Source organism: Delphinapterus leucas, chromosome 20 (assembly GCF_059928025.1).
Source record: "Delphinapterus leucas isolate spDelLeu-1000000601 "Yukka" chromosome 20, BTC_Dleu_Yukka2, whole genome shotgun sequence".
Taxonomy (NCBI): domain Eukaryota; kingdom Metazoa; phylum Chordata; class Mammalia; order Artiodactyla; family Monodontidae; genus Delphinapterus; species Delphinapterus leucas.
In genome coordinates, this window is record NC_143148.1 from 7,540,539 (window position 1) to 7,551,560 (window position 11,022).

The 11,022-nt window shown below is 57.4% G+C and overlaps 1 protein-coding gene across 1 annotated transcript; it reads left to right on the forward strand.

Moving 5' to 3' along the window:
* Positions 1-273: 273 nt before the first annotated feature.
* SLC17A7 (solute carrier family 17 member 7) lies at positions 274-10,897 on the forward strand. Its single transcript, XM_022585101.3, has 12 exons — positions 274-385; positions 4,524-4,776; positions 5,721-5,839; positions 6,122-6,236; positions 6,316-6,403; positions 6,672-6,758; positions 6,855-6,997; positions 7,649-7,798; positions 7,973-8,105; positions 8,766-8,876; positions 9,073-9,200; positions 9,437-10,897. The coding sequence occupies exons 1-12, from the start codon at positions 324-326 to the stop codon at positions 9,728-9,730; spliced, it is 1,683 nt and encodes a 560-aa protein (XP_022440809.1). The 5' UTR covers positions 274-323; the 3' UTR covers positions 9,731-10,897.
* Positions 10,898-11,022: the final 125 nt, after the last annotated feature.

Here is an 11,022-nt window from a genome sequence, read left to right on the forward strand (position 1 = left end):
AGTTCAGAACCCAGAGGCGTGGTCTTGGAGTGGAAGGGCGGGGCAAGAACCGGCATCCGGAGCTGCGAAAGGTGGGCGGGATTAGAATACAAGGGGCCGGGTCTAGCATGGATGGGCGGGGCCTCTCCTTGCCCCACCCCACCCCCGACGCTGAGTCCAGTGACAGCCCCCAGACAGCCCGCACTCGCAGCCTCTTTCCCCCCGAGCGGAGCTGCGGGGCCGGCCGGGCCGGGGCGGACCCCGGGTACCCGGACGCGGCCGCCCGGGCCCGCGGGCGGGGGGATCGGCGGGGGGGGGAGGGACCAGCAGCAGGGGCAGCCACCATGGAGTTCCGCCAGGAGGAGTTTCGGAAGCTGGCGGGTCGTGCCCTCGGGAGGCTGCACCGGTGAGCACGGTGGGGGTCCTGGGCGGGGAAGAGCGCTAGGGTCCGAGGAGGACGCTCATTCCCACCTGGGCGCAGTCGGACAGCTAGACAGACGATACCCATGGGTGGGGGGGCACCCATCTGTCCAGTTTTCTCCCTCAGTCTCCGACGGCGCCGCTCTCCCTAGTCTTGTCTCATCCATCATTCTTCTGCGCCCCACCCCATCCCAGGCTCTGCTCTTTTCTCTGGGATTATATATCCCCCTCGCTTGGGTCTCTGACTCCCTCCCCCGCTTCTGGGTCTCCGTTCACCTATCTTCTCTCTGGCTCCTCTCTTGAGATCTCTGTTCCTTCTCTCTAGGTCTCTGTTTCCTTTTATCTCTGAGTCTGTCCCGCTGTCTGGCCATTGCTCTCACTAGTTCTCTACAAACCCTCTGTCTAGGTCTTTGTCGCTCTCTCTCTGAATCTCTGTCCCCCAACTCCCTGCCCTAGGGTCTCTGACCCTCTCCTTTGGGTCTCTGACCCTCTCTGGGTTTTTATTTCTCCACCCTGGGTCTCTCCATCTCTGTGTTTGTCAGTTTCCATCTCTCAGAGAGTTTAATCTGAAGCTAAATCGGATTGGGGCCCATTGGTCCTTGTCCTTGAGGAGAGTTAAGCTGGGAGGAAGAAGCCAGGGTATCCTGGGTCTCTAGTGGAGAAGGGAGTTGCCGGCCAAAAATTAGGCTCCTGGGGTAAGACAGACTTCCCAAAGGGTACAGGCTAGAGCTCAGAGAGACCTCCTTCCAGCCAAGGAGATGACCCCAGTGACCTGGGTGTCCCCAGAGCAGTCTGGACACTTCTCCCGAGTCCCTCACCCCCAACCCCAGCCCTGGCTCCAAGTCAGAGAAATTACTCAGCTGCGGAGAAGCCTAAAAATATCTGGCCACAGTGAGGGGAGGAGATGCCCTCATCAGTACCATGCCCCTGCCGCCATTCCCTCAGACCCTTGGGTCCCCTTGGCCCACAGCTCTGATCCCATCTTTGATTGACCAGCTCACTAGACCATGCGAGTCCTTCTCTAAGTCTAACACTAGTCCTGCTTGCTGCAGATCACCTCCTAGCTCCAAAGTTACCCCACCCTCCAGTAACGTGAGAGATGGGAAAAAAGCTGGACAGAAGGGAGGGGGCAGGAGGATGACAGTGATGGGAGAGGGGTGGGGAGATGAGATAACCTCACTCCTTCTTTTCCTAATCTTCCAGCCCCTCCCCACCCTTTTTCTCACCTCCTTTCACGAGTTTCTCAAAATACATCAGTGTGAAGTCAGGAGAGGGAGAGAGACGTGCTGGTGGAGGGGCTGGGAAGGGGGACGGCAGTGGGAGGGATGTGTTTCTCAGGCGCTCTCCCTCAGTCTCCGTTTCTCAGCTTCTCTGTGTTTGGGTTTCTCTCCATCTGTCTCTGCCTTACCGTCACCTCTCTGAGCTGCCTTCTGAGCCCCTACAGACCCCAGAGTTCAGGGCTCCCACCAGGACAGTCACCAAGGAGTTTGAGCCCAGAAGAGCATCTGAATCCTGGGGTTCACTTTGATGGTTGGCGAGAGGGGGGGAATGCCCTGTATTGGACATAACACCCTGATTCCTTTTAATCCTCTAGACAAAGATGGTAAAGCTGAGGCACACTTGGAAAAGGGGGGGAAAACAATGGCTGAGTAAATATGGCATCATTCGAACCCAGGTCAGTCTCCCTACCAAGTCTGGGATGGAGGCTGCAGACTTCCTCGAGATGAGTGATGCTGGAGTGGGTGGAAAACTCCCTCAGACCAGGAAACACACGGTAACCCAGGTGACTTGGGACAAGGACAAGGGGGGGGGAAGGGGAATACAGGAGAGACAGGAGCCAAAATACCTCCTTTCTGAGAGCCAGGCCTTGAGAGGGGTGATGCTGAGGGCCAGGAAGTGATCAGACCCCATTGCTACTCTTGTGTGTGACCTTGGACATGGTACTTCCGCTTCCTGAGCCTCAGTTTCCTCAGTTGTACAATAGGAAGATAAGGGAGAACCAAAGGGATATAAGAGGACAGAGACCTGGGAGGGGAGAGAGGGGAGTGGACTGAGAATCTGCAAAAGCAGAGGCAGAGACCCAGAGAGGGAGGTTGAGACACCGTTTTCATTTTGGTTACCTGCCTCCTAAGTGCTGCTTTTCCTCACCACCAAGTCCCTAGACCTGAGTTCCAGGCATCCAGAGAGGGAAAGAGACCCCATCCAGCATCTCCCCTCTCTGTTCTTGTCCTCTGTGAAGCATTGGGGCCACCTTCATCTCTACATCCCTGGTTCTCTTCTTCTGAAATGATAATATCACCTTGAAGTTCCCTCTTTGTAACCTCACATTCTACTCCTGCCCCCATTTTATAGGTATGGAATACTGAGACTGCCTCCTTCGGTTTAGAAAGCCTTGATCTAAGATCTATGTCCTAGTATTAGCAATGAATATCACATTTCAGGGGCTGCAATCATATCTTGAGTTTCAGAGTCAAATAGCATGTGAGAGCAACCTGGGTCCAATTCTAATCTCATTGGCTGGCCTGTTCTGATGGGGGGGGGCAGTCCCTACCACCCTGTGCTATTCGTTCTGGGGACTTCCATTCCCCTCTCTCTAGCTCTCTGCTCAGGGTCTCATTCCGCATCCCCCCAGGTTCTGTCAGCTCCCCCGTCGTTTTCTCCACCCACCCTCTGTTTCTTAACCCCCTCCTCCACTTCCTTAAGTTCTAGGATGGGGAGGGCTGCTGTTCTCATCTCTTCCACCCGCCTCCTCCCAGACCGTCTGGCTGTTCTCTCCTCCCCCGTCCCAGTCTCCCTCGCCTCCATCTGTTCTAGCCCTTTCCTGGGATCCAGCCCGATCCCCTGGCTGCCTACCCGCCTCGGAGAGGGGCCGCACCTCACAAGTCATATCCCTAGTCTGTCTCTTCTCACGCTCCTATAGTCTCTCCATCTTTCTCTCAGCGTTCTGGGTCTCTGCCTCTATGTTCTCTCTCCTGGGTTTCTGTCCCTACCTGACTTTGGGTCCCTCTCTGGGTTTCTGTCCCTTTCCTTCTCAGGGTCTTTGTTCTGTCCCCCACCTTCTCTCAGGGTCTCTGCCCCTGTCTTATTCTCTTCTTGACTGGATGTCTGTCTCTCTCTGTCTGGATATCTGTCCCCTTCTCTCTGGGTCTCTCTCCTTCCTCTGTGTCTCTGACCCTCTTTCTCTCAGCCTCTGCGCTCCCCACCCTGTCTCTGTAGCCCTCCCTTTGATTCTTTCCACACCTGTCTCAGGGCACCTCTTTCTCCCTGCAGCCTCTCTCTGGATTTGAGGTGGCCCTCCAAGTACCCTATACATCATCACAGACTCAATCCTGGATGCAGAACGGGCGGGGGCGAGAGCCTCGCTGGGGACTGAGCCAATCCCCCTACCAGGGCCATCTGTCCCTTGCCAGGACACCTCCCACCACTCCTCCTCCCTACCCCCTAGGCTGACAGCCTGAACTCAAGGTTCTCCAGGGATATCCAGCTGGGCTGCTGGATTCCAGTGCCCTGGACATCTCTGCACCCCCAGTCCCTGGGAATGGGCTTCCAGTGGCTGAATGGAGTCAGCTGGATGTCAGGCCCACAACTGGTGCCTGGAAGCAGGGAAGGGCGTGCCGCAGGGGAGGAGGGGGGACCGTATATATAGCAGACGTGGCTGAGAAGCATCTGTTCTTTTGACACCTTTGCTGAAGCATCTCCTTAGCGCCTTTTGCTTCCTCAAATAGGCTCATATCTGGAAGAGGGGGCTGGAGAGTGTCTCTGGACCTTGGCGGGGAGGGCTGGGGTCACAGGGTTTTGGATCGCAAAGGGTAGCCTGGGTCTAAAACAACTGAGTCAAGAGGTGACATGGCTGGGGGAGAAAGGAACGGAGGAGTTCCCCACTCGAGTCTTAGGGAGGAAGGGCCTGAGGGTGCGAATTCCTCATCTGAGGGAAATTGAGACCGAGGTCCAGATTCCTGGATCCAGAGGGGGAGAAGGGAGTCAGGGGCTGGACTTCTGGGGAAAGAGGGAGTGCAGGCTTAGAATCCCGGGTCTTGAAAAGCAGATTTTGCCCTGGACTGTTGTGTCATGGGAGGAGGGGGCTGGGGACTGGACGTCCGTGTCTGACCCTTGCTGCCTCTCAGTCTTCTGGAGAAGCGGCAGGAAGGTGCAGAGACGCTGGAGCTGAGTGCTGATGGGCGCCCGGTGACGACGCAGACCCGGGACCCGCCGGTCGTGGATTGCACCTGCTTTGGTCTCCCTCGCCGCTACATTATCGCCATCATGAGCGGCCTGGGCTTCTGCATCAGCTTCGGCATCCGCTGCAACCTGGGCGTGGCCATTGTCTCCATGGTCAACAACAGCACGACCCACCGCGGGGGCCACGTGGTGGTGCAGGTAGCTCAGGGCGGGCGCTACCTCAGGCTGCTGACCACACTGCCCACGCCCTCTGATGACGTCACACCCGCCCACGCCACGCCCCTTCCACACCACAGCCTGAGTAGCCCCGCCCATTTGTGCTGCCCCCTCAGCTCCATCTCATCTCGGGGCTCTTCCCTTCCTAAGCCCCGCCCCTATCTAAATGAACCTCCGCCCCTATTTGTTTCAGGTCTCTGATTTCAAAATGCAGACTGCCCGTCATTAGGTTCCCTATGTGTTGCCCCTGCTCCATTTTGGCCCTCCTAGCAACTTACTACACCTGCGTCCCACAACTGTTCCAGTGTTGCATCTTAATCCCAGGCGCAACTCAGGCTCCTCCGTGAATTTTGATTCTGGATTTTCTGAAGTTCCACCGTTGCTTAAATCCCTCCCCTATCTGCTCTGGTCGTTACCTAAAGCCCCGCCTCATTTCAGACTTTCTCCCTATTTTAATTTCGGTATAGGCCATGACCCTGCCTCAGAAAAAAATTCCTGATTTGGGCTGTGGCCTATCCACCCCTTGTTCCCTTCCAATCAGGCCCGACCCTTTGGCTACTTCTTGTCCCTGCCTAGACCCCATCCTGGTCAATCAGCAAACGGTTTGTACATTGGTTAAAAGTGGAGAAAGAATCCCCACCCCCATATATGGGCCCCTAGACATTCAGAGAAGGGACCCTGAGACAGGGAAACAGGCAGAGCTAGGCTTCTAGGCAGCAACAGGCCCCACTGCTAAGGTAGTGCGGTCCCAGCAACATGGAGGAGCAGAGTTGGGGTAGGTGGCACGAGATCTGATTGGCAGGTGTTTTGAAGGCGAGAGGGGATCCTTGTTGCTGATTGGATGAGGGACTGTCTGTGGGTGCTGATTGGTGGAGGAGCAGAACCTGGGGCAGAGATGCTGGTTTGATGTGACTTTTGGCCCACAGCAAGCTCAGTTCACCTGGGATCCAGAGACTGTTGGCCTCATACACGGCTCCTTTTTCTGGGGCTACATTGTCACCCAGATTCCTGGAGGATTTATTTGCCAAAAATTCGCAGCCAACAGGTATGGGGTGGGGTAGCAAAGTGGGCGGCAGTGTGGGTGGAGTTAGAGGGTTTGGCCTTGCATTTGGGGTCTGACTCCGGGAAAATGGGAGGAGCCTGGGTTCTGGACCGGGGTCCTAGAGAAAGGCGGGGCTTGTGATTGTGGAAGGTGGGGGTCACAGAGAAGGTGGGGCCTGGGGCTCGGGGGACGCAGGGCCTCGCCTGCTGTGGGAGGAAAGGGCAGAATCCTAGGTATGGCGGGATAGCTGGACTCTTTTCTCGGACCACGAACTCTTCCTATCAGGGTTTTTGGCTTTGCTATTGTGGCTACCTCCACTCTAAACATGTTGATCCCCTCGGCTGCCCGTGTCCACTATGGCTGTGTCATCTTCGTGAGGATCCTGCAGGGGTTGGTAGAGGTAAAGCTCCGCCCCCTATGACCCCCACCGCCGTTCTAGCTCCGCCTCTTCTCGTTGACTTTGGCTTTCTCCTCCCTAGGGGGTCACGTACCCTGCCTGCCACGGGATCTGGAGCAAATGGGCCCCGCCCTTAGAGCGGAGTCGCCTGGCAACAACAGCCTTTTGCGGTGAGAGGAAGGGGCTGGGATCCAGCCTTGTGAGTCTGAGGATGTAGGGGGCTGGAGTATGGACTCTTAGGTCTGAGGAAGGAGGGGATTGAGGGCTTGGACTCCAGGGTCTGAGAGAGGAGGGGGCTGGTGACCCAGACTGAAGTATCTGAGGGAGGAGGGGCTGTGGCCTGTGCATCTGTGTCCCAGAAAGGTGGGGGCTGGGAATCCGCTCTATTGCATTTGAGGGAGAATGGGACTCTTCTCCATCCTGTATCATCCCCCATAGGTTCCTATGCTGGGGCAGTGGTCGCGATGCCTCTCGCCGGGGTCCTGGTGCAGTACTCAGGATGGAGCTCTGTGTTCTACGTCTACGGTGAGGGGCCCGGACGCCTGGGTCCGGGTGGCGCTGGGGCAGAGAGAGGCCGGTCGTCACCTCGCTTCCATCCCCCTCCTGACCCCCCCCCCCCAGGCAGCTTCGGGATATTCTGGTACCTGTTCTGGCTGCTTGTCTCCTACGAGTCTCCGGCGCTGCACCCTAGCATTTCCGAGGAGGAGCGCAAGTACATCGAGGACGCCATCGGCGAGAGCGCCAAACTCATGAACCCCGTCACGGTCCGGGCCCAAACCTGCGGGGCGGGGGCGTGGTGGGGAGAGGAGAGATATCGAGGCGGGGACGCAGGAAAAAAATGGGCTTTGAACCCGCACTGCATGTAGATCTTGGTGGGCTTCCATAGACATTTAGAGGAGACTTGATGGGAACGCAAGGTGGATGGAGCTAGAACCTAGGAGGCGGGGTTAAAGCCCGGAGAGAACGGCAATAGCCGGTGCTGAGAGCAGGGCGAGGTGGCCAGGTGGGCGGAACCACTGATGGGCGTGGTTAAACCTGCCGAGGCGGATTAGAATGTGAGGTTTTGCTTAGACCTTGGGGTGGGTGAGGCTAGAATTAGGGGGCGTAATTGGATGGAAAGAGACTCTTGGGTCCACATTTATGAGTCTCTGAAGGTCATCGTGGTCTCCGGACACCTGCCAACCTGAGGGCCACTGTAGAGTCGGGACCCCTGCATCGCTGAAGTGTTACTGTGAGGCTAGGACGCCAACGTTCCCATGGGGACGTGGTCAGGCTGGCGACCCTGCGTCCTTGGAGGTTTTAGTGAGATCGAGAAACCTGGGTCTCTGCGGGACTATAGTGGGAGCCCTATAGGGACACGGAGAGCGCCCAGCCCTGCTCTCCGTCTTAGCCGTCCCTCCTCTCGCCCACCACAGAAGTTTAACACACCCTGGCGGCGCTTCTTCACGTCCATGCCAGTTTACGCCATTATCGTGGCCAACTTCTGCCGCAGTTGGACGTTCTACTTGCTTCTTATCTCCCAGCCCGCCTACTTCGAAGAAGTGTTCGGCTTTGAGATCAGCAAGGTTGGGCCCAGAAAGGAGGGTGCTGAGGGAGCGGCGGGGGTTGAGGGGGGAAGGAGAGGGACCTGGATCCCAAAGGGTTGGAACGAGGCACAGGGAGGAGCCAGTGGTACCTGAGCCGTGGAGACCCCGGGCCCGTGGCCCCTGAGCCCCCTCCCTGTACGCCCGCTGGCGCAGGTGGGCCTGGTGTCAGCGCTGCCTCACCTGGTCATGACTATCATCGTGCCCATTGGAGGCCAGATCGCTGACTTCCTCAGGAGCCGCCGTATCATGTCCACCACCAACGTGCGCAAGTTGATGAACTGTGGGGGTGAGTGGGGCGGGGCCTGGATCTGGTCTGGGACAGCCTGGGAGGGGCAGAGCGCCGTGGGGCAGATCTAGGGGGCTGGACTCTGGGGAAGGGGCAGAGGTCAGAGGGCGTTCACAGGGGCGCGTCCAAAAAGGCTGAGCCAGAGTGAGACCAGACTTGGCTGGAACAGAATGGCAGGTGGCAGCCTCAGGGGCCGAGGGGTAGAAGGGCAAGGCAGGTATGGCCGTCCAGGTGGAGCAAAGGCGAGACCACGTTGGGTCTGGAAGGACGGGGTCTATACGAGGCTGGCCAGAGTAGGATGGGAACTGGGTGATGGAGAGGGGGGACCTGGAGAGACAAAGGTCAGTGTAATGAATAGGGACAGAGAGGGAAGGTGCGAAGGTGCCTGGGTGGGGCCTGGACCCTGAGTCTTCAGGGCGTGGCCTAGTCAGTGGGTGGGGCCACGGAGGGCCAGGTCGGGGCGGCGAGCCTGTGCGCGTGGTCAAGGGCCAGGCATTGGGGAGGTGAGGGCTTGGTTAGGGCGGGCGCGGACAGAATGGGGAACAAAGCCAGGGACAGGCGTGGAAGTGCCCAGGCTGGGGCGAACAGGGGTCGGCTGCGGCGGGAACGGGTCTGGAGAGGCGTGGGGCGGCCTGCGCTCAGATAAGCGGCTCTCTGTAGGCTTTGGCATGGAAGCCACGCTGCTGCTGGTGGTCGGCTACTCGCACTCCAAGGGCGTGGCCATCTCCTTCTTGGTCCTCGCAGTGGGCTTCAGCGGCTTCGCCATCTCTGGTGAGAACCGCCGATCCGCCCCTTGGGGGAACTCTGGTCACCTCTGTGGGGAACTTCCTGGCTCAGGAAGGGGACTTCCCAGCCTCGCAAAAGGTTGACTCGAAAGAGCAAAACGGCGGGGAGAGGGGAGGTAGGGGTGGGGGAGGAGTCACTCGAGCGAGAATCGGCTGTGACGTCTCCTGGCTTGCCTCGCCAGGGTTCAACGTGAACCACCTGGACATCGCCCCGCGCTATGCCAGCATCCTCATGGGCATCTCCAACGGCGTGGGCACGTTGTCCGGCATGGTGTGCCCCATCATCGTGGGTGCCATGACTAAGCACAAGGTCCGTGCACGGGCCCTGACCCACTTGCCCTCCAAATTTGTGTATATTACCTTCCTGACGTGTATCACCCTCCCTGGGCTCCATCCCTGCCCTCTCTGGGTCTCTTTCAGCCTCTTTCTGGATCTCGGTCTCCCTTTCTCTGGGCCTCCCTCCCCCCACCCCGCCCCACTCAAGTTCTCTCTCCATCTCCTGTTTCTCTGTCCTCTGACTTCACCTCACCATTGTCCCCTCCCCAGACTCGGGAGGAGTGGCAGTATGTGTTCCTCATTGCCTCCCTGGTGCACTATGGAGGAGTTATCTTCTACGGGGTCTTCGCTTCCGGAGAGAAGCAGCCGTGGGCGGAGCCTGAGGAGATGAGCGAAGAGAAATGTGGCTTTGTTGGCCACGACCAGCTGGCTGGCAGTGACGAAAGCGAAATGGAGGATGAGGCTGAGCCCCCCGGGGCACCCCCTGCTCCCCCTCCCTCCTATGGAGCTACACACAGCACAGTTCAACCCCCAAGACCCCCACCCCCTGTCCGGGACTACTGACCATGTGCCTCCCACTGGATGGCAGTTTCCAGGACCTCCATTCCACACATCTCTGGCCTGAGTGACAGTGTCAAGGAACCCCAGTCCTCTCTGTCCTGCTTCAGGCCTAAGAAGCACTCTCCCTTGTTCCCAGTGCTGTCAAATCCTCTTCCCCTCCCAATTGCCTCTCAGGGGTAGTGAAGCTGCAGACTGGCAGTTTCAAGGATACCCAAATTCCCCTAAAGGTTCCCTTCACTTTTTCTGCCTCAGTGGTTTCAAATCTCTCCTTTCAGGGCTTTATTTGAATGGACAGTTCAATCTCTCACTCTCTCTTGTGGTTTTGGGCACCTCCCCCTTTCCTTGAACCCCAGGGACTCTCAGGCTAAGCCCTGAGATTACTCAGCCCCCCCTCCCCTTTCAGAAAAATTCAAGGTCTTCCTCTAGAAGTTTCAAATCTCTCCCAACTCTATTCTGCATTTTCCAAGTTGGTTTACCTAATCACCCATCCCTGCCATACTAGGGATTGATTCTCACCAGCGTTTCTGAGGGGAAATGGCAGTTTCAAGCACCCCCCACCCCCGCTTCACCCCTCCCTCCACCAGCATATTCTGCTGAAGCACCAAATTCCCCAAGACCTTCTCCCTAGCCTAGCACAGTACCTAGGGAAACAACCAAAATTGCAGTTTTAACAATATGCCTCTCTTCACTCCCATGCACTTTTTCTGACACGGTTTTCAGGTCTAAATAGTGGCTGCTCAAGTCCATCAACTCAATGGTTTGAAGCCACCGGCATTGAACTTTCCCATGGTGGTTTCAAGACGCTCCTCTTCCCCCCAATTCCTTGCACTTTATTCTTCTGGGTGGTTTCAAACTGCCCTCATTTTCTCAGTGGCCATTTGTTGCCTCCCTCAGGGGCTAAATGACTCCAAATCTGGGATCCTTCCCCTCTCAGATTCCCCTATTTCGGCTTAGAATTTGGGGAACATATATAGGAGAAGTCACGGAATCCCAGGAAAGGGAATGGGGCTGGGGAAAAGGGGTGCTTTTCCCCGGGGCAGGGTTGTGTCTTTGTGTCTCTGTCTCTGTGATTGTAAATCCTGCCCTGCCCCTCTCCCAATAAAATGCTTTGGTGTACACACCCAGTCGTCATTGGCCTTGGGAGTCCCCAACACGCTTCTCCCTGACACCCAGGAGTCCAGGCCCCCAGCCTCCTCCCTCCTCACATCCGGGATTCTAGGACCCCAGCCACTCTCCTCCCCCAGGACTTAGGCCAGAGGAGTTGTCTAGCTGTGGGAACACGTGATTTATTCGTC